The 24,243-nt window shown below is 34.9% G+C and overlaps 1 protein-coding gene across 2 annotated transcripts in view; it reads right to left on the reverse strand.

Moving 5' to 3' along the window:
- Positions 1-305: 305 nt before the first annotated feature.
- mapkap1 (MAPK associated protein 1) overlaps positions 306-24,243 on the reverse strand; it is a 28,941-nt gene continuing 5,003 nt past the window's right edge. For both annotated transcript variants that reach the window (XM_026240560.1, XM_026240561.1), the window contains 10 exons: positions 22,737-22,826; positions 22,491-22,639; positions 20,895-21,067; positions 16,331-16,507; positions 13,748-13,857; positions 5,597-5,704; positions 5,326-5,466; positions 3,826-3,963; positions 1,868-1,965; positions 306-1,782 (listed from right to left, as the gene is read on the reverse strand). In XM_026240560.1, coding sequence (XP_026096345.1) covers positions 1,660-1,782; positions 1,868-1,965; positions 3,826-3,963; positions 5,326-5,466; positions 5,597-5,704; positions 13,748-13,857; positions 16,331-16,507; positions 20,895-21,067; positions 22,491-22,639; positions 22,737-22,826 — 1,307 coding nt within the window. In that variant the 3' untranslated portion in view covers positions 306-1,659. The remainder of the gene's footprint in view (positions 1,783-1,867; positions 1,966-3,825; positions 3,964-5,325; positions 5,467-5,596; positions 5,705-13,747; positions 13,858-16,330; positions 16,508-20,894; positions 21,068-22,490; positions 22,640-22,736; positions 22,827-24,243) is intronic.

Consider the following 24,243-nt stretch of genomic DNA (forward strand, 5'->3'; position numbering starts at 1 on the left):
AAACAAGTGAAAATCAACTGACTCCAATAATAAATTCTAAAAAAAACCAAGCAATTTTAATCAATAATTTACATTTATTAAATGAAATATCTGATTACTTATCTGCCGGCTTGATGAGCTTCACGTCGCGATGCATTCAGGGATTGCCTTATCTGTGAAAAATTCATGCAATGCTTCATTCGAATTTGTCCCTTATGAAGGCGACTTCAAATTAAACACAATTATGCTGCCTACCTTACGCGACAGTGTAAGCACAGAAGACAAAATTATTAAAACCCAACAAAAATGACACCAGGACAAATATATCATAGTTCATTCTTTAATTAAAAAATCTACTTATATACAGTATACATGTACTGTAGCAAATATTGATTCCATAGGCCGCATGATAACCCCCCCCTGTTCATCGGAATATTATAAATAAAGTTTTATTTGAAATGTCTATTCAGCTGTTATCCCTGTCACAGGAAAACACACTCTCTTTGTCCATCCGTCAGCGCTGAGCTGACAATCAGTCATCGCTCTCCAGCTTTGTAAAAAGAAAAAAAAGAAAAATGATACAAGATCAGTCAAGACAACATGGCAGTCGGAAACCTGAGTCAGAACAGTTTTGGATAGAACGAACACCCTGAATCCAGTTTAACAACAGCAGCGTTTGAAGTGGAGTTATAGAGCGAGAGTTTCAGGTTGAGTCGGCGGCAGACACGGATGAAATGAACCTAGCGTAATAATGTTATCTTTAACATCTAGAAACAAATGTCATACATTCCCACTGCAGCCCGAGAAGACAGTCAGAATAAACCAAAACATCCGGCGGAAATACACGGCGATTGGTTCCTTATAATATATATATATATCCAATCCAAAGATACAATGCAGAGGGGCAAAAACACATCACAGTAAAAAGTAGTTATTAATTTCATATTTGATCATTAAAAATCTGTCATTCCTTAACCTATTAACCTCCTCTGGTGGTAAAAAGAGTTTCCCGACTTAACCAGCGGACGCGTAAAATCTCGAAGAACGCATTCGTCCTGTTGATCTGTAGCAGGCACTGAAGTACTATGGCCAGAGAGGGTTTGTCATCAGACCCTGAATGCGTTTGCTATTTACATTTTCATAAAAATAAAAAAAAAATACGGTGATTACGTGTCAGTGTCCGATGCAGTTTGAGTTAACATCTTTGATACATACGGGAACAGCTAATACGGTTCGCTTGCTCTTTCTGGCCTGTAAGTTTCCGACTGCGTTCGTTTGGTGTGTTTATGTACAGTTGGTTTGGAGGCAGTGGAAGGAAGTCTTTGACGCTAACAGCAGCAAGTTCTCGGTCCGTGGCATTCAGAGTCCAGACGGTGGTTCTGTCTGGTCTGGGCGATGGCTGTGGCTTCAAACGTTAATATAATTGTTCAATTAGATTGTTGGTTGGTTTTGCTAGTACATTCGAGTGACAGCAGAGAGCATTAGTGCTCTGATATGATTAAGGACCGTCAGTCCAAAAAAGGTCGACCTTGAGAGGCTGATTTCTCCATCTGGATGTAAATGCATTTTCATCTAAAACTCTCGCCATCCTACTATTCTTTATGTTTCCCATCTTTCTCTCTGCCTCTGTTCATGCAGGCCGTTTGGTTCAGAGTCTGCTGATCGGTTTGGCCACTAGCTCTACTGGCCCGACTTTTTGTCCTTCTGGAAACTGAAGCTTGTGCGACGGTTCAGTTTCCGTTGCTTCTGGGCGAAGTAATCCGCCCTCGACGTACTGGCACGAGACTCCAGAATGTAGTTCACCTGGCAGAGGAAGAGGAAATGACACACTTCCTGTGAATTTGATCGAATTAATACACAAAAAGCAGTAAAATACTATAAATCCTACCTTGAGCACAATCTCATTGACGGTAGCAGCATCACACTCGAAGTACAGGGCTTTGTAATCGTGGTTGCTTAGATATGTGAGCTTAAATATTGCATGACCTAATAAAAGAAACCATAAAGATCTTAAAGTTACTTTCAGAAAAAATAAAAAAATACATTTATAATATATATATATATATATATATATATATATATATATATATATATATATATATATATATATATATATATATATATATATATATATATATATATATATAAAAATGATAAACTGATCATTGCATTAATAAATGAATAAAGAAAGAGAGATCTTATGTTTGCACCAAGAAAACGTAAAACACCCAGACAATAAAATAACCCAGGGCTATCAAAAATAAAATAAAAATATACGCACAATTCAAGCGTTTAAGGGTCAGTGACATGTTATAATGTTTTGAAAAAAAAAATCTTATGCTAATCAAGGCTGCATTTATTTGACCATAAATACAATCAAAACTTGTGAAATATTACTATTTACAAAAATTGAATATTAATATTTAAAATGATATTCATTCCTGTGATGTGCAGCTGTATTTTCAGCATCATTCCTCCCGTCTTCAGTGTCATGAGATCTTCAGAAATCATTCTAATATACTGATTTTATGCTCAAGGCATATTTCTGATTTTTATCAATGTTGAAAACATTTGTGTTGCTTCTTATTTTTGTGGAAACCAGGATTCTTTTATAATATTACATATCACACAATTAACCTCAAATATGAGCTCTGGCATCTTTGAATTTGAACACACAGAGCCAAACGCTCAGTGACTGAGAGACTGGAGCACTTCCAGGCGAAGCCGGAGCATCGGTGTGAGCAGACTTCAGCAATCTGTCTGCACTTCATCAATCACCGTTAGCAGCACGCGTCTCGTGGCCCTGTCATATCCGCTAAGAAGAGATGTCTGCATCACTTACCAATGCAAACCTTACAGAAAGGCTGCGTAAATAGATTTTGTTTTTGGTAACGGGGGTTTCCTGTAAGTGTAATGTAATTTAAATCCCTTGGTGAGTTTGCAGTGCTACACTATATCTGTCAGTCTTCAGTGATGTGGGACATCAAAAGAGTTTCTATATAAACCAGAGACGTTTTATCAGAGGAGGCTAGAGAGGCAGTTCCTATTACTCTACTGGAAGTATACAACAGGTAGAAAAATCTTTGTTATTCAGTTTTTAATAATAAATAAATACATTTTAAAGGATGCATTAAATTGATTAAAAGGGACATATTTCTATTTCAAATAAATGTTGTTCTGTTGAACAATGTCCATCAATGTATCCTGAAAAAAGCATCACCGTTTACACGTATGAACTGTTTTCAACACTAATCATCACAAGAATTTGTTTTAAACCACAAAACTGCATATTAGAATGATTTCTGAAGGATCATGTGACACTGGAGCAGAGTTATTATAGCTAACTAATACTTAGATGTTAACTGGAATATAATATAATATATAAAAACCTTGGTTGCCAACATTGTAATTACATTTTGTTTGATTAAATTAACTAAAAAAGAAAAAGAAAAAAAGAAACTGTAAAAAATACCCCCCCCCAAAAAAATGTTTTAACCGAAATTAAAAAAGAAAACAGAAAACTGGAAAATAAAAACGAACTCAAAATATAAAGAAAAAATATAATAGCAAATGAAGACTGGCATAATGGCTGCAGGGAATTCAGCTTTGCCAACACAGGAATAAATTACATTTTAAGATATATTTTAAAAGAAAATGGTTATTTTGACTTGCAATAATATTTCACAATATTAATGTTTTCACTGTTTTTTTCATCAAATTAATACAGCCTTGGTGAACAGAACGGCAATTTTTAAAAAACATTTTGATTTCCAAACTTTGAATGGTAGTGTATATAAATGAATAAGGATTTCATGCATATTTGACAAAAGTCGGAGCAGAACTGACTTGGACTCTTTTCCTCCACCAGGTCACAGGCACACAGCAGATCCGAGTCGATGGAGATCGGCTTCTGTCGGATCCAGAACTTTGTGCTCGTCTTCTGATTGGTGACAGGATCGATCTCCACCTTTTCACCAGAAATTCCTGGAAAAGTGAGAAGGTTTTATTTTAGAAATCACTCAACTGTCAGTTTCTATCAAAAGAGTTGTCGTCCAGGTTCTAAAGATGAACAGGTGTGTGGGTTTATTTTCCCTGTTATTTAAATATGAAAGGAGACTGTGAGAGAGAGGGGTCTGGAATATTATTACAGGTCTATCTCAGAAGCACACACACACAGTCTATCCATAATGGATGTGACAGCTGTCCATCATTCACACGATTTAAAGAAATAGCATGCAAACATCAGTGTGCCAGAAAAACATTCCAGTCTGTCAATCGCAGTGAAATTCCTAAAGAGATTCCCTGGCTCACACAGGCTTCCTGCGCCTGGAGCGCTGCTGTAATTGGGATGGAGCTGTGACTGGAGCTACTGTCAAGTGTGCTTTCACAAAACCGTTCTGTGTTTGATCTGAGGACCATCTGCCAAACCTTTGTTCAAGAGTTGGATCGTGCACTGTGAGAAGTGGAGAAACTGAGAAGTCAGGAGAAACAACCAAAACTGGAGACACTTTCTATTATTTCTAGTGTTTGTGCCAAACTAAACTATACCATATAATACAATAACATATATAAAATTGTACATATACATGCATATTACAAAAATACATAAGTATATATCATATATAAATACAAATAATATCCTTTTCTGTATGACAATAGCATAATAGAAATTATTACTATTTATAAAACAATTAAACACACATACGTGTGTGTGTGTGTGTGTGTGTGTGTATACAAATAAAATAAAAAAATAACTTAATATAAAAGTTCTTTAACAATTATAAAATGTACATAAATACATAATTTATAATACTAAAAGAAGATAGTATTTTGTTAATACTATACTATATTAAAATTAAACTACATTTATGTGCGATTAAAATATATATATATATTTTTTTCCTTTTTTTAATTTTGTTAGAATATTTAGTAAATGCATATTTATTTATATAATATAGAATTGATTTAACTATTACTATATAATACTAGTTATAACTACACAATAATAATATTTATTATACCATAATGTGACTGAAAGAAAATACTAATGGCACGTTATTTATTCTATTTTATTGTTTTACTACAGTGGCATGCTTTCCTAAACCATACTTTTAAGAACAATAATACTACACAATTACATTTTTTTTATATGCTTCTACACTATACAGTATTATACCATGTCTTAATATCAACACTACAGTAAAGTACTCTATTTTGTTCTGCGCCTGAGAGGTTCACTGAATCTGAAGAGACAACTCTTGTACTGAATCTGAACGTTGATCTGTTTTTCCAGAAGTAGTGCCAGATATTTCATCAGTGTAACATACAGAGATGTGGAAACCGTACCTAGCTGCACATCTGTGGTGAAGCGGAGCTTGTGGATCATGCTGATCTTGAAGGACTTGTAGTGGTGGCTGCTCAACATGTCCTGTACCGTAGTGATGTCTATAGGCGGGTCCTCCTCTGAGCTCTCCTCGCCTCGAGAACCTGCGGATGAAGACGGGACGGGACGGGGTGGAGAAGATGATGTGTGCATTAGGTGTGCACTTTACATTTATGTTTATGAATGAGAGATGCTCAAAGATCATGCAACATCAGAAATGTCATCAAAACTGACTGTTTTCTCGAACCAAGCAGAACTCCATGGTTCCCTGGCTCTCCAGTGTACTGTCCAAATCCACCGCCACATTCGGTTCGGTTTGCTTCTCCAGACGATACATGGGGCCTGAAACAAATCACACAAGGGTTTGATTTGAGTCTGGTTTATTTGACTGCATTTGCACTCGGCTCACATGAGCTACAAAATGCATTTCACTGCACTTCTAGAGCTCTAAGACCATTAATAGCACAATAACATTCAAAGATCATGTGCTCATGCCATTAAGCATTAGCATTTACTTGTTGCATATACATAACATAATTCAACTTTATTGTTATGCATTTTATCAAACCATGCAAATTTAGATTCTAAAAACAATCTTAGTGTTACATACAAAAATATAAATAATACAGATCTCATTTTAGTAGAAAATTTCAAACAGAGCTTCAGCAGTTTTTTTTTTTTTCAATTTTTTTTTTATCAAATAAATGCAGCCTTGGTGATTTCTCAACAGTAGTATTGTTTTTTTCTCTCTTTCTCATAACATGAATCATCTCTGCTATACTGACCTCGTATGCACTCTGAACCTCTGAACAGTTTAATACGCTCATATAGAGCCCTTGCCTTGCGAGAAGGCAGCCGTCATAAAGGACTTCAGGATGAACAACAATCTGTTAGAGATAATGTGCTGGGATTTACAGCTTTAGGCTTCTCTTTATAACGTTAATATTGCTCAGTTCAAACAGTCTAATTTGACTTTTTATTGTCCAATCAGATGTTATCAACCCATCTAAGACCTAAAGACTGGTCTTCACAGACCTTTCTCTCTCATTTGGAGAGTTTTGTAAAGATAAGTCAATAACTATTGCCTTGCGGGAACAACTGATGGCTATAAAACCAAAGGAATGGCTGTTTATTTCTTGTCAGAAGCAGGGAAAAATGCCCAGAGGCAGGATTAAGTCTTCCCTTGTTTTTTTTTTCTCCAGAAAAGGAGGGGAAAAAACAATAGAGAGAAGCTGCCAATCTAAATAGGGCAAACACTCAGGGCAATATTTACCCTTTTGCAAATACCGTGGTTTTCCAAAATGTCACCAGAGCCTCCGAAAGCTTACGACCTCTATGGAGAAAGAAATACGTTCATGACAGCCTCCAGCAGCACAAAACGAGACTCATCAGAACCCAAACGAAGCCAAAGAGTGAATCAATTCTATACAACACTTCAGTTCAGAGCCTGACGTGCAGGAATCAGACCAGTCGAGTGTTTGGAAGAAGGAGAGAGCACTGCTCTGAAATATGAACACTGAAGAGCAGGAGACTGAGTCTAACTCAGAAACACACCATCTGACCTTTTACAAGCGTCCCTGCAACCCTGCGCTGATCTCAGTGAGCTGAGAGGTTGTTTTCCCTCTATTTTATCCTCCGTCTGATCACTCAGTAAAGTAACAGCACACCTCTTACCCAACAAGACACATGATATCAAATGATATTTAATATTAAGAGTTTAACCAGAGACCAGACGTACCATGTGGGGCTACAAATCCACTCAGAGTGTCATTAAAAATATCGAGCCATGTACTAAATAAAACAGCTGATACTAAATTCCCACAAATCCAGCAACTGCTGAAAATGTTCATCTTTGTATAATGTCTCAATGCATTCGCCCTAAGCACATAAAGCACAACAGTCACGGTCTGAGCTCATCTGTAGTTCACACACAAGCACACCGACCCCAAACCGCAGCCATCGCCGCCTCCCAAATGTCACCAACATTTACCCTGATAAGACCCACAGGATGCATTCAATCGTGCTTATCTCCCCCAACAGACCCACAGAGCTTAACAAACCCTGAGCCGCTCATAAAACAGTCATATTTAACAGTGTGCACGCTTTTAGTGTCCACACGCCTTACCGAAAATCAAAGCAATAGCATTTTTCTCAATTATTAGACTAATTTTTAAAATATCCATACATGGATTTAAATGTTTTTTTTTTTTAATCTAAGTGATTAAACATTAAATAAACAAATTTAAATTAATACCATTAAATAAATATTCATATTTCATATAAATATAAATTTCTGTATATCACTAATATGCTTAATTAGATATTATTTTATTGAAAATAAATATACATAATTTATATATGTGTGTATGTGTTTAATCAATGTTTACAAGGGTTTATTCGATTTCAATTTAAATTTATATTAACTATTTACTTTAATTTGAATCATACTTTATATACGGGGAAATAATTTTTGCAAATAATTTTTTTAAGCCTGGTTCTCATAAGAGAACCTGGAGATTTGGTTTGGTCCTCACACTGCATATAGCGTGACCCATTAAATATAACTATAAAAAAATGAATTAATAATAGTTACAATATTATTGCACTTTATTTATTTAGTTTTTTTTTAATATAAAATAATAGTAAATAAACTAAATAATAGTGTGTGATAATATTATAAAAAATAAAAGGCAGTCCTAGTATTAAATACAAATACATTTATTTTATTAAAAATAAAACGCTAATATTTACTAGTACTTTGTTTGCCTCTTTAAGAAGAATCACTTTATGCATTCCCCAATTTTAAGTCGCTTTGGATAAAAGAGTCTAAAAATAAATAAATAAAAGTGTTTTCATCATATTTCATCATATAGCAGGCTTTTATTTTGGCAGGTTGCCAACAAGTAAGTATACAATCAACGCTTCCGGATTTAGCGTTGCTTATTAAAGAGCGTCAGTGGATGGATGTCACAGTTTTGCATTGTGCTTTGAAAACGGCATGGCATTGCCTAGATTTATGCTTTCAGGTTGAAAATAAAACTTATATAGTACAGTTTGTGATCTAAAATGGTAATTGTGTATTAACAGCTTTCAACCATGTCGGTACGCAAATGCGCTGTCAGAACATATTTATATAACACATTTTTTATTTTGCCCGCGAATGCAGACCACTTATGTGCACCCTGTATATATATATATATATATATATATATATATATATATGTACATTTATTTACTTTTTTCCCGCTATTAGTATAGTAATTAAAAACTCTATAAAACTAATACAATAAACAAACATGTAATTTATATTGCAATATTACACACACATATGAAATATATACATCAAATATTTAAGTATAATATATATATATATATATATATATATATATATATATATATATATATATATATATATATAAAAAGATTTACTTTAGTTTTTTGTTCCTTGTTCAGATCAGAAAGGACTAAACTAATACATAATGGAAAAACAACTGCTTAAAATAAGAGCGGAAAAAAATGGCCAAACAGTGAACGGCTGGTGCAGAAGAGAGTGGACAGAAGATTACATCGGTCTCTTGTCTCCAGAGGGTGAATAAACAATCAATACTCATCTAAATGCAGATGAGAGCGCGGCCTGCGCCGTCTAACGCTTCTCTTCTGGACCAACTACCCCATCACATCCACTCAAGACGTCTTCTGAGACACCATCTCAGACTAAAAGAGAAACAATCACCTGCAAGATGGGATGCTGGACGGGGACGGGGCAATGGCTCACTGCCCGCGGGGCAATTCTGTAGGTTTATTTCCAATTAAATTCCCTCTGAGGGCTCTCTTGGGTTGCTGTCAAATCAATCCGTCTCTGATGAGGCAGTGCATCAAACACAAGTACTCTCAAACCACTGGAACTAAAGATGCTATTATAACTGAGGGTGCTCGTACTTTTAAGAGCAAGCTGACATTTCTCTTTTTTTGGAGACATGTCTAAGATGTCACAAATCTGAAAAGAAAAACACTGGGTTTGTTTGTTTGCCCCAGAGACTGAGATGCTTGAGAGGACTGAGCCGGCTATTCCTCTGATAGCTTTAAAAAGACAAAGAAACACGGATCTCACAGAGTCGGAGCATTTCTTTTTCTCTTAAACTCCCCATCTTTGTTGATTCTGAAAAAGCTGTCAAATACTTGCATGGTTTCTGCAGAAAGAGATGCCAATAGATTGTGTTTTACAACCCAAAATAGCTTCCGAAACAAGTTCACGTTAGACTATTTGTGAATTTCAAAGTGCTGAATGGTTTGAAGTGAAAGCAAATGTCACTGTGACGGATTATCTTTAAAATTACTACAGACAGTTCAGTTGTACTAAAATAGCACATATTGTCACGTGTGAGGAAAGTAACTGAAATATTGAGACTTGACAATTAAAAAAGCATATTTAAAAATCAAATATAAGAACTTTACAAGACGGCCTAAATCATTTAAAATATGTTAAAATAGTTCAAAATATGACAAAACCTGCATAAATGAGAGAATTTTAGGACTTCTAGACATGGAAGTCATGGAAAATATTGACATAACATATAACATAATATAATCTAATATAAATCAATTCATTACTAAAATAATTAAGAATTCAAATATTTTAATTAAAAATATTTAATTAAATATATAATATACTAATTATAATACAAATTATTTTTATTATAAATTATACTATTTACTACAAATTATTTTTTTTAAATGTAAAAAATAAAATGTATTAAATAATTTAAAACAATTTATACAATAGAACATCAAAATTGTAATACTTTTGAACAAATAATATACAGTATAACAAAATTAAACGTAGATATATATAAAGATGTATATATATATAAATACACACACACACATGCATATCTTTAAGAAAAATTTTGTTTATATATTAAATAGATTTATATATATATATAACATTTATATATAAATGTTGGGCGATATGGCCATTTTTCTAATCGTCATATCGTCAGCCCATGAGATCGACGATACACGTTATTATCGTGCACGGGTGGAGCAAGAGAGAGAATCTTTGTTCTTGTCATAGCAGAACTATTTGGTGTTTTAAACCGCGCAGGTGCATTAACGAAGACATTAAATATAAAGTATCTAAAACAGTTAAGTTGATATATTTGGAGTAAAGTTTAATTGAACTGCTGCTCCGGACCGCGCGCCTCATGACGAGACCAAAGAAACAAGAATGAGATGCACTCTAACATAACTGTGGCATTAAACGATTTAAAATATTACACATATATAGTCCGTTCAGATTACATGTTAAAGTGCAATGAAATACCTTATATCTGCAGACGTTTTTAAATGGAGACTTTGTAACGCCCAAAACTGTATTTATAGTGTGCATGAACATAAGGCGGCGGCAGAGCGAACTTATCATCCATAGTGGTTATCAAATAGCCCTTCTACGTCATCACCACATAGTGCATTTTATAAGTTAAGTGATCAATCTTTAAGAGAAGGACTGCGTGAGAACTACTATGGATAAGTTCGCTCTGCCACCGCCTTATTATTTTGTCTTTACTTTATTTGTAACACCAAGAAAGAGTTAATCTCTTATGAATGAGAAAAGCGCGTTGCCGTATAACAGCAATTAAATTTGTGGGACACCAACTCCTCATTCTCTATCCCTTTCATTTCATGGATTTAACGAGTTATCCGAGTCAAAGCGGTACAACTTCTTCAGCGACGACAGGCTCTAATCCTCTTTTGAGCGCACGCACGCAGTGTGGCTTGGTGTGTGTGTGTGTGTGTGTGTGTGTGAGAGAGAAATGCAGTGCTAAAGTGAAATAGCTGGGCAGTTTGATAGCCGAATTATAATAGGCCGCCTAATAAAAATTATAATATTATTATTGTAATTTAATACATTAATAGGAGAATGAGCATAATATCATTTGACTATCGACAGAGACATCTGCTTATGTCGATATCTCTGACTATCGTCAATACACGATACTATCATCTATCGGCACAACCCTAAAATACACGTTAATGTTTTCAAAATATATACTGTGTGTATTTATATATACATAATAAATAAACACAGTACACATACATATATTAAGAAAAAACTTTTATTTTGGATGCGATTAATCGCGATTAATCTTTTGACAGTGCTATTAAATATAAATAGATTTTTTTTACAACTTTTTAAATCTCTTTATTTACAAATGCTAAGAAACGCTGCTACAGAGAGTCAGTTTGGTGTTGATGAAAGAGTATGTGATCCATACTGATGAGGCTGTGTGGATACACATAAGACAAAAGCGAAGACAACAGCCTCTTTAAACTGGCAGCGCTAGCCTCTAGCATCCTTACTGAAGTGATCTCCTCTGTCTGCAGGCTCTGACCTCAGTGTGTGGTAAATTCAGCAGAGATGAGGCTCCAGTGGCTCTCCACATGCCATCATTTTAACTGCGTTTCATCCATTTCCTCTCTAATATACTTTTGTTCCCGCACCATTGCTTTCCATTCTTTGTGTGCACTTCTCCATCTCAGAGTCAGTCTGCGGCTCAATCTCCTCTCCTCACCTCTCTTATCTCACGCTGCCCCGGCTCATCACGGCCGTCAAAGGGGCGATCTGTTACCTTTGACTTTTTGTATTAAAGTCTCTGGTCTTATCAGATTCCGCCCCATTCAGCGATGACAAATTAGGACGGCACATTGCAGCGGTTATCCAGCCAAATCGCAGCAGACGGCTTCACTTACTTTCTAAGATTAAAACTGCACACACAAACACCAGTTCGACCGACAATTCAAAGGCACCATTTACTACACAGCCAACAATACACTGTATGGATCAAAGTTATTCATTTTTCTTTTATGCCAAAAATCATTGGGATTTTAAGTCAAGATCATGTTCCATGAAGATATTTAGTAAATTTCCTACCATAAATATATCAAAATTTAATTTCCGATTAGTAACATGCAATGCTAAGAACTTCATTTGGACAACTTTAAAGGTGATTTTCTCAATAATTAAGATTTTTTCACATGCTCAGATTCCAGATTTTCTAATAGTTCTATCTCTGCCAAATATTGTCAGATCCTAACAAAACATGCATCAATGGAAAGATAATTTATTCAGATTTCAGAAGATGTATAAATCTCCTCTATCAGGATTGAAAATTAGTCACAGACATAAAGCGTTATGAACATAGCCTGCTTATTCAGTCAAGTTTGTTTCTGTTTATTTGTAGTCACAGTTTCCTATATACATCACATTTAGAAAGAATGATCATTTCTACATTGTTATAAAAGTTCCCGAACAAAAACCATTAGGCTTATTATATTATTACGACACAGGCTACGCGGAGCTAAATTCTCGAGACGAGACTTATGACAGATTAAATGTGTTACTAATAAAATACACGTTTGTGATAGAGAATAAGAAGCTGATTTCTTCAAGTGGTCACATTTACCATGTTTACTATGGTATGTTAATGCCTAGCATGCATAGTCTTTTGCACCACTTCTAAATATTTTTGCCTTGTATGGTGATCAAGTTATTTCAAACACTCACTGCTGACTGAAAGTGATTTTTGAGCTCAACTTATTTTGAAAAGTTTTTAATGCCGGTGTTAGATTAGATTAGATTCAACTTTATTATCATTGCACATGTAAGGTACAAGGCAACAAAATGCAGTTAGCATCTAACCAGAAATGCAATAAGCAGTAATAGCATATTGCACTTTCTTATAGCTGTTAGCTTTCTGGAATGATCCGTGGCGCTGACGCTCTCCAGGCGTGGAGAAACCGCATTTGTTCATAACCCCTCCTCTAGCCCCAGCTGGCCCGCTTTGGCCCAAGGTTTTTGTCAGGCCAAAAAACCCTGGCCGTTGGCCCCTAGGAAGCCCCGGCGAGGCACAATCAAGCCCCAGAAGTAAAAGTGGAAACGCGACTGGCCCTGGCACGCACTAGCATGCCCACTTTTGGCCCAACAGAGAAAACGCGGCTAATGGGGTAAGCGGGTAAGTCAGCGGAAGTGAGAAAAAAGTGTTTATTACATTTGAAATATGGATATTTATCTTACAAAAATGCATGGATTCGCTACAGGAGGCCTTTATGCATGCATGCATTTTATTTCACGTCTTCTGAACTGTTGACAACAAGCACCTGCTTAACCCCATTGAAAGGCTTGGAGGTGCCAGGACAATTTTTTATATGTCTCCGATTGGATTTGTCTGAAAGAAGAAAGTCATATACACCTAGGATGCTTTGAGGGTAAAAAAACAGGCTAATTTTTATTTTTGGGTGAACTTACCCTTTAAGAATATAAGCTTGAATATAAAACGCATCCTCTTTTTCACATTAAGTGAGACATTAATCTTTGAGATATCTCACCTGCTCCTTTCTGGGAGCCCTTACGCTTTTTTAGGGCCTTCTGCAGAATATCCTTCATGGTGACTTTCTGGCTGTCCACCGGGATCAGGGAGAAACCATGAGCCGCGTTTCTGTGGGTGAGGAAGGCATATCATCAGTCATATTGAATACATCTTTAACGTTTGCATTAGATGCAAACTTCCTGTCTAACAGAGCATCAACACTGAAATCACACCTTCATTCATGTTTTTCACAGATAAACCTGAGGAAGCTGAAACACTACAATTGTGAAGAATCATTACAATTTAAAATAACTGTTTTCTATTTGAATTTGTTCCTGAGATGCAGCGTTGAATTTTCCAGTTTTTACTCCAGACATATGATCCTTCAGAAATCATTCTAATATTTACAGTTCTCAACTCTTTAAGAGACCTAACTTGTGGTTCAGTAAATGTGGAAATGAGTCATCTGACTGATTCACTCCATGATCCGGACCAATGACAGATTCATGACTGCTTCAGACTGATTCACCAAACAGATTTGCACCACTGAAGTATACACATTTTTTTGCAAATGTAGTTTGAGATTCAAGAGAAAAGCTTGCAAACAGATTTACTGTATAGTACTCAGAAGTTGGTGGGTTGCTTTATCAGAGTGAATCCTAAACACAAGGCTGAAGGCCAGTACACGAGTCAAACTTTGAGCACATGGATGCATCACTGCGATAGACTTTATCAACAGAACAACACCCCGAGGCCAGAGACCTCACACTTTCTGGACAGAAGACTTGCTTGTCCACTTCCATTTAGCAGTCCTGACCCATCTGCCTCGGGGCCAGGGCTTCTGACAGGCTTCACATCAGGCCGGGGATCTAGCAGAAGAGGTCGCCGGCCCCGATGGCCCACTGAGGGCCGAGCTTCGGCTCAGTTTTCGCCGAGGGTCCTGCAGTGCCATGTCATGAAGGGAGCATGCAGCTGACACAGAGAGCTCTAAAAACCAGCCCACAGCTTAAAGCTATTGAATAAAGGACAAAAAACTACTGACAAAAACATGTGCAATACCATGAAAAGTGCAAAGCAGCTGGGCCACAAAAACAACTTTTCATAAAACTCTAATGGTTTTTGCATTGGGCAAATCGCTACTTTAGGTTTGGGGTCTGTAAGATTTTTTTTATACTTGTGTTATTAACTAAAAAGAAATATTGAGGAACATTTACGTTAATTAAAAAAAGAAATGATTGCTAAAATTAAATAAAATGATTAAGTTAAAGCTGAAGTACTAAAATTACTAGTACTAAAACTGATATTAAACAATAAATTTCTAAAATTAAAATGTAAAAATAAATACAAAATTGAAAAAATAAAACTGCTTCTAGGACTTGTTTCCTTAAGATACAGATTAAAATACAGTAAATTTGTAAAATATTATTACAATTCAAAATAACTGTTTTCTATTTGAAAATGTATTAAAGTGTAATTTATTCCTGCGATTCAAAGCTGAATTTTCAGCATCATTACTCCAGTCGTAAGCCCTTTCACACATACAGACTTTTCCGGAAAATTAATGGTAAATTGCTGTAAAGAGATGTGTGAAAAGGATCTTTTAAAAAAATACCGGTAAATTTGTTCCCGCAATTTACCAGTATGAGAAGTTGTAACATTACCAGTAAATTTCCTAATAAAAACCATCCATGATTTTTTAATCAGTGCAAAACACAACCTGAGTGAGTAAAGAAAACATTGCATACAAACATCTGTCACGTACACAAACAAACTGAACTTCATTGCACAATGTTAAATTCAGTATTACAGCCCAAACTACGGTTCCCTATCAAAGGCAGGATAATCTGGCAGGATGCCACTCAAATCCAATTAGCGACTTCCAATTAATAGTGGCCTCCTAACACTTTGTCAGCCACATTAACCAAACAGCTGATTAGATATCGGCCCAAATGCACAGAAGACCAACTATCGAACTGAGAGCTCACAAAACAAAACAAAAAGAAAAAAGATAACAGCTTCATGCAGACGCCTCTGGGGAAAAAACTCCAACAAACTTAAGGGCTGAGTGCCAGGCATTTAAACCTCATTAGTTTAAGGGCGAAGTCTCATAAGAGCCTTATCACAGGCTGTGCACTAACTAGGCAAACTTCTAGATACAGGTGAAGAATAAACTTTGTATTGATTTTACTTTGGAATTGTGTATTAATGCAACTATATGCACCATCATTCAACAGTTAGGGGTCAGTAAGATTTTTCATTTTTCTGAAAGAAGTGTCTTCTTATAAACAAGGCTGCAAAAAATAATAACATTTGATGAACAGAAAGTAAAAAAACAGCATTTATTCTGTATTTTGAAATGTAAATCCTGTAACAATATAAATGTCTATACTGTGTATTAATTAAAATAAAATAAATAAATACTGACCCCAAACTCTGGAATATGGCATAAATGTATTGTTCATCAACAACAGAAAAAAAAAAGTGTTACCAACCCATTTTACTTGAATTATGTATAAAGCGTATAATGATATTTAGATTTCCTTTTGATTTGACATAAGTAGTAATTAGTAGCGATAAAATCTGAGTTAAGTGGCATTCTTACATTCGAACAAAGAGTGACTGTTTGGGCCCCAGTCCAGGAGATGAATACTTCTCGACCAGAGCCAGCGTGCTGAAGCCAAACTTGTGTATGGGCTCGTTGGAGTCCAGCGGAGGGAAATCAGTGTCCACCTCGCCGTCATCCTCAGCGATGTGGAGGCAGTAAGTGTTGACGTTTTCACTGTGGAGTACGAAAGGAGAAACATTAAAGAGATAGAGCTCAAACTCAAAGAGTGGTATTTCAATAAGATAAAATCCTGTTTTCTTTTTAGCTTGTTCTATTTTTAAGCAACTAAGCATTTTAAAGGCTCGCCCGCACGAGCGCTTCTCTTGCATTCACGACAAAAACAAACGTGCACAAACTGTAAACATATTTATGAGCACTTGCAAATCAGTTATGAAATTCTAGGCAATCATAAATATCTTGAAATAACAAACATCTGGATTATCATTTAAAAAAAAGTTTTATATTTGTGTATGAAAAAACAGGAATCGCATCACAGCTTACTGTTATTATTATGTGATTATTAAACTTCAAAAGGCTATGCTTTCATAAAATAAAATAGAGCTGCATGTTTTGAAAGTACAATTGTTCTTCAGGCTCAGATTTTCTGAGAATTTTCGCAATTAATGAATACCAAGCATTTATGCAAATGATTGCTTGCAACAACTACTGTTTTACATAAGAATTATGACAGTGTTTACTTTATGGCATATATATAAATAATATGTTGTAGATGGTTTAAAAGAACAGAGTCCATGTGTACCTCAGGATTGTGTACAGTGTTTGGTAAGTTACTTTCAAAAAGTAATTAATTACTTTTACTAATTACATCATCAATATTGTATATAAATTACTAATTACCGAAAAGTAACTTAAAAACTCAAAAAGTAACTTAATTTTTTAAATCACTAATTAGGCTACATCTTAAAATCCCTATAAACCTTAATAGAAATTAAACTCTTTATTCTTTCAATTTGAGTCAAACACAGAATAGTTTAATACATAAACGTTTTTATAAAAAAAATATATAAATTTCTTTGCATCGCACCTGTTGCATTGCATTAACCCCCACAACTATTTAAGTAACAACTATAATGCTTTACATTTCATTGTAATGAATTTCATTCTTTCTCAAATAACTTCAACGTCTACATTAATCCGGATACATTTGAAAACGGAGAGAAAAAGATGCGTTTTCAATCAAAAACGTATTAGTGTGGACTAGGCCTAAGTTAAGAAGAAACATCTTTTTGAAGACCTTTTTCTAAAAGCTGGTTTGGTGATAAAGGCCAACATCGTTCTCCTTATCCTTAGACGAGAACAACAGAAGCATCAAACAAAAAAACCCAGACACAATTTATGAGTCAGGGCATTTAAATGGGGGCTATTCATCGAGGGGCAAAATCACTGAGGGCTTGTTGGGATGTAGCCTGGCAAAGAATGAGTATACATCAAAAGAGAAGCAATGAGAAGAGTTAACTTCATTGGTTTCATGGTAAAACCTTTTGTTGTATGATTATATATAGTGTAAGCTGGCTGTATTCCAGATTACTTTTGCCCAGGGCTTTGTTTTATACCATAATGGATCCAGACTGATCCATCATAAACACAAAACTAACAGCAGCCTCTTCTACAATTATTTTAGCGCAAACATGGTAAGCTTTTGTCTTTATGATATAGTTTTCATCCCTCTGGGGCAATGCCTGCTCTGGTGTTTTTGTGCTGGGACGATGGCATTTTAATTTGCTCTGACACTCTGTCGAAATCCAGGCCTGAGCTGTAAAGACTAACTGTCATAGTGTTAATCAGACCTATGATCCTGCTCGGGCAGCCTGAGGAGATAACAGCAGACTCAGAGAAAATCCTGCTCCTCAAGCACCACAAGTTATCTTTTTTTGTAGTTTCAGTAACATGCACTCCTTCTCAACATCACCTTCGAATTCTGGGCCATCCAAGACAACAAGTGACTCTTGAATATCTACAATCATTGAATATCTGTCTCTAAAGATTTTCTTTCTGGTTCGCAAATTTCTAAGGCCTCATGATCTATTTATATGCATTCACTATAAGTAGTTCGCTATACTGATACAAAGAACTAACTGATTTACATTACAAGTACAAGTTGAATTTCAACATATATTTTGGAAAATAAATATTAGGTTAATGATGCTTTAAGCAACCAAACCACTCCTAACTCAATAGTCATTACAATATTAATTTCATAAAATTAATAAAGAATGCATTACACATTTTTGTTTACAAAAAAAGGCTTTTAATTGAAGGCTTTTTTTTATTCTGTGTTGTATGATTTGAAACAAATTTAGCCAAAATTGCATTTGATGAAATTAATTTATAAAACAATTCACAACAAAATACTGCATGTTTTATTTTATTTTTTTTTATTTTTTATTTGCTGTCATAATTACTTCAAGTTAAACCAAACTTTTATTTTGCCAAGACGACTATGGAGTTGCAATGGATTCTGACATTTTTATGACTTAACGCAAATGTATCACCAAAAAAGTTGCATTTATGAAACTAATTCATAAAAAAAAAAAATATTTTACCAAAGAAAAAAAAAAAAAAAAATTATATATACATATATTATATATATAGTGGTCAAATAAGGTGCTGCACAACAGAACTATAATATATTACTCATAATTTCTTCATGTTAAACCAAACTTCTATTTTGACAATTTGTCATGAAATCCTTTGATTTGCAATATGTATTAGAGGACAGTTTATATATACAAATTTATCATCAAAACTGTGTCTAATGAAATTCATTCATAAACTTTAACAACTTAATAATTCTTAAAATTTTACATTTTAAAATTTTAAAATTAAAATAAAACACAATATTACAGTATATTGTCTTACAAATAAAAACACTGATGAAAGTACTGGCCAGAACAGTACGGAGTAAGCCGACCCATTTAAACCCCACACAAGTCCCGCATCTCTTCCTTACTACAGCCTGACCCTCCTCCAGGGGGAAAAAATCATTGCTATGCCAATCAGGTCTCACATCAACCACCAAGACTGTCTGTGTGAGGCACCACGCTGCCCAAGAGGGAATCTTACTTTTTTTCTGGTCTCCTCACCCTCTCCTCAATCTGACCGAAGTATAAATCTTCATATTGTACCACGTACCAGGGAGAAAATTCCTGAGCTATTCGGTCAGCAAACCTTGGAGACGTACTGAATGAGGAGATGAGAAAGAAGCCCAGGGGAATCCCTGCCTTCGCTGGGAAAGGTCAAGACTGGCATTAACAGCAGAGGTAGATGGGAAAGGAATATAAATGCCTCTGGGAAGGATCATTACTTGGAGGACAGCACTTTCCAAGCGGGTTGATAACAAACATGTTTTATTTATGGCACCCTAAACAAGTATCCGCTAAGCAGGGATCAACAGTTCAAGCATTTCGTACACATTTGCAACTAAAAATAGATGTATGCAAACTATAAAATGTATTTAGGATACATGTGTGAATAAAAAGTAGGCTTTTTCCAAAATTGAGATATTGCATAATACAGTGCTATTTTTATATTTATATTTTAAATTAGGTTTATTTTCATATTTTCTGTTTTAATTTTAATTTTAAAGTATTCTGCTTTTTCTTTTTAATACGACTGTATATTTGTGCCTTTGCAACTATCTGAAATAAATTAAGTTTACATATTTATATTTTTAGTTAACATTTATTTTAGTTCAAGTAACATTTTTTTTAATTGGTATTAATTTTAGCTAAACATCATAACCAAATGATTATTAAACTTCAAATGGCAATGCCTTAATAAAATAAATGTGAACGGCATACATTGCAAAGTAAAAATGCAGCACTGTTGGACGTTATGGTCGCAGATTCACATCAGTTGGCAATTAATGAAAAACATGCATCTATGCCAGGCAATTGCTTATATACTACTGTTAATGAATTATGTCCGTTTACTTTGTGGTGGAAAACCAGAGGATTGCCTGCCTTCGCTGGGAAAGGTCAAGACTGGCATTAGCAGCAGAGGTAGATGGGAAAGGAAAGTGTTTATTTCGTAATATGTTTTAGAAGGCTGTAAGAATGTATATTTTCCTCCTCATCTGTTGGAAGGAGCAGGTGAATGTAGCAAAGACATTTCAAAATAAGAGTCTGAGTATTTCGTGCTTGTCTATAATTAAAAGTCCTGCATTATGCATTAAAAAAAATAAGTTTACACAAAACCCATCTGGCACTTAATTCAACATTTAAAATATAAACAGTTCCATAATGATTAAATAAATAAAGAATGATGTATAAATATCCAGAAACTTAAATGTTTCCTAGTTACCATTAATTTACTGTAAAATAAATTAAATTATTTATTAAAATTATAATTAAAATAAATAATTCACTTTTCCTAAAGTTCCCTAAAGTGTCCCTAAAGTTCTTTATGCGCTCCTAAATTTTTCAAATTAGAAGTGTCAAGCCATGCACTGTGCTTAACTTTAACACTTCATGCACTGGATCATGTGGGGATATCAAATTCTTATATAGGATGCATGTGCAAAAAGCTTTTTTCCACTAACGTGAGTTTGGGTTCGCGGCCCTCACAGGTGTACTGCCAGCAGATGAGCCCAATAAGATCATGGACCCGAGCGTTGGCCATCGTGACCACCGTCATGGGGTGAAGCTTTTCTTGGGTCGACTGCATTGAGAGGTAGACGTCAATTTTTTTGGTTGCCGTTGTACCAACATGGCCCTGAAACAGAAAAGTTAAGGAAACATTTTTTACAAGCAATTAAATTAAGCCTTGATGCTTACGCAGTAGAAATGGGTTTGAATCTGGTTTGTGTCAGGTACTAACTTCATTAATGATCTTGATCAGATATATGTTTATTCAGATAAAAAAAAAAAAAAGTGGACTTTTTGCATTTCTGACAATTTTACATCACAGAAAAACATGTGAGTGTAAAAACATTAATCTAAAGAGCCAATGGGGGGATAAAGAAAGTGATAAAGACAGCTGTAAGTGATGCACAATGACAAACTACACTTAAATCTCGAAGATTGTCAAAAATGAAACGTCAAGTCTTTCTCTTTTCTGTGAAGGTGTTATAGCCTGGAGCTGATCCACATGCAAGGAGACAGGAGGGAAACCTGCATGACACCAGGCGTTTCTGTTCTGCGTTTAAGAAAGAGCTTCCTTAAAGGGTGATGAAAACACTCTGTAAGCCATTTCAAAAATTAGGGGTGCTCCGATCACGATCGGCCGATCGTTATGCGCATCTCGTCAGTAAAGCCGGTTTTCTAATCAGCGGTTAATTCCATCAGGTGCGTGATTTCACATAGAGTAGCTGTTAATACACAGAGCCGTTGTTAATAGAGAGGATGCGCAAATCACGTTAATTTTCAGCGTTTTTTGACGCATCTTCTCAGTTAACAACGGCTCTGTGTAGTAACAGCTGCTCTATGTGAAATCACGCACCTGATGGAATTAACCGCTGATTAGAAAACCGGCTTTACTGACGAGATGCGCATAACGATCGGCCGATCGTGATCGGAGCACCCCTATCAAAAATGCTTTCAGATTGTTTTGAATAAATTCGGCCATTCACTTAAAGCTTCACATATTTTTCAACAATGTCTGTTAACGGTGACGTCTGAAAATTCAGTATGGATGCGATTCCTTAACCATGTTAATTGTTTTAATCATGCAAGAGACGAAGCGTTCAGCACTGCATGACCACCAGTTAATAATAATCAGGGTTATTATAGTTAATTAAAATGGAAAAAATAACCATATAAAAAAAATCGTAAAAATACAAAAAAATTATATATATATAAAAACTAAATCTAAAAATAAAATGCAAATTAATAAAAACTGTACAGATATAAACAAAAAAATACAACAAAATGACTAAAACTTACTAAAAATGGAACATATACTGTATATATTTATATATACATACAGTATAAAAGATTATTTTAGCTAACTATCCAAATTATATAGAACAAATGAAGGCAGATGCATACTTGTATTTTGTTTCTTTACAATAAGGGACGGGGACACTTATTAAGAAAGCCAAAGATCTCATGTTGACTTTGATAAACCTCAGTATTTAAAGAAATCCAGCATGTAATTTCAGAGGGAAAGTGCTTAGTGTAGACACAAAAGCACTCACCTTGCCATCAAATTTGGAGTACTCATTGAAGGGGTTGTTGAGCTGCTGAGGACACTGCTCTAGCCGCAGCGAGAGTGTGGATTTACTGCCTGTGCTCCGGGGCCTGTCCTTAAAGTCCTTCTTTTCAAAAAGCGAGCTCAAGTCGTCTGCTACAAAAATCCAGAGAGGGGAACAACATACTCAGAGGAGAAGAAATAAAGAGCCGTAAATGAAAGCAAACTTCTCTTTTGAGCACGGCTACTGTACCTGATTGTGACGAGCTTCTCTCTTTCCACTGGATGTTTTTGCACTTGATCTGGTTCTGTCTTTCTTTCCTCAATCGCTCCAATCTTTGAGCTTTAAATGAAAAGACTTTCATCTGTTAACATTGTCAGTGGTGTGACCCCATTACACTTCAAAGTGGTCAATGAAAAAGATTTCATGCATATTATAACTGCGATTAACAAATATAAAGGGCTGAATTCACCTGGTGAACAAATTATGTGAAGATACATTTTTTATTAAAAATACAGGTTATTATTAGACTGATTATTTAAATATTTAATCACCTGTCATCTAACAAATCAATGTCAAACTTGATCCACTATTAAACTAATCTTAGTTTTTTTTCGCCAGTATACAGCCCCCCCCCCAAAAAAAAGTGTTTTGATGAATCTCACAAACAAATGATCAGGTATATTTAACATGAAGAAAATTGTGACATTATTTTCAAGACAATAAAACATTTCCCACTCAACTCAAACTCATTCTCATTACTGTAATTAAGAAAAGCTGCTAAACTTTTTTTTTATTATTATTATTATTAAAATCAGCATGAATTCAATGTAAATTGAAGCAAATACCACATTGATGTATACTCAAACTATTTCCCCGTTACAGTAATAAGAATTTTTTAATGTCATGAAAATGTCACAAAGGAAAAAATGAAAATGAATGGAATTTAAAACACTCTATATTGCGACTTTTACGAACATTCCAGAATGTCTACACCGAAGGACAAGACGTTTTCCATTTACTTCATGAGGTCTACAGCTGATATACATAGTACTTTATTTTCCAAACACTAAAAAATGCATTTTAAACTATATGCATGTAAGCAGTACGTAGACTATAAAAGATTGGTGTCAAGTTGCATATATGCAAATAGTTCAGTATGCATTTTATGTGTCTGGAACATATTTAAACTAGTCCAATTTGTACACTTAAAACACTCGTCCAGAGAGCACTTGGCTGGTATTTTGGGGTGTACAAATATGCAGCACTTGAAGTGTGTATGCAAATGAAAGCCCCTTTAATTGCAGGGCAATTGTTTCTCTTAAAGGGTTTTTCTCTTATGCTCAATTCAAAAGTGTTTTTTGTTGTTTTTGGAACTTTAACCCCAGGGACCTTCCACATGAAAGTTTTTTTTTTTTTTCGTGCATGATATGGTAACCACAAAGCATATTTTTTTTTACTCGATTTGCAAATACGCAAAGGCAAACACTTCGCCATGCTGGGATTCAATAATGCAACATTTGACATCTGAAGTACCTCAAAGATCTTTTCTATTTCACAATGTATATGTTAGAATATTGCTTGCCTGACAGGAGTTTTGAAGTTTTACAATAATGAACACTTAATAAAAAAAAAAAAAAAAATTATATTATCTGTGTTTAACTTTTGTTGCATCAAAAGTGATTTTATATACATAAAAATCATATCAAATAAAAGTAAAGTGTTTATTGTTTCAAATAACTTTGGTGAAAATGAAAGG

This window comes from Carassius auratus, linkage group LG30F, assembly GCF_003368295.1.
Source record: "Carassius auratus strain Wakin linkage group LG30F, ASM336829v1, whole genome shotgun sequence".
NCBI classification, from domain to species: domain Eukaryota; kingdom Metazoa; phylum Chordata; class Actinopteri; order Cypriniformes; family Cyprinidae; genus Carassius; species Carassius auratus.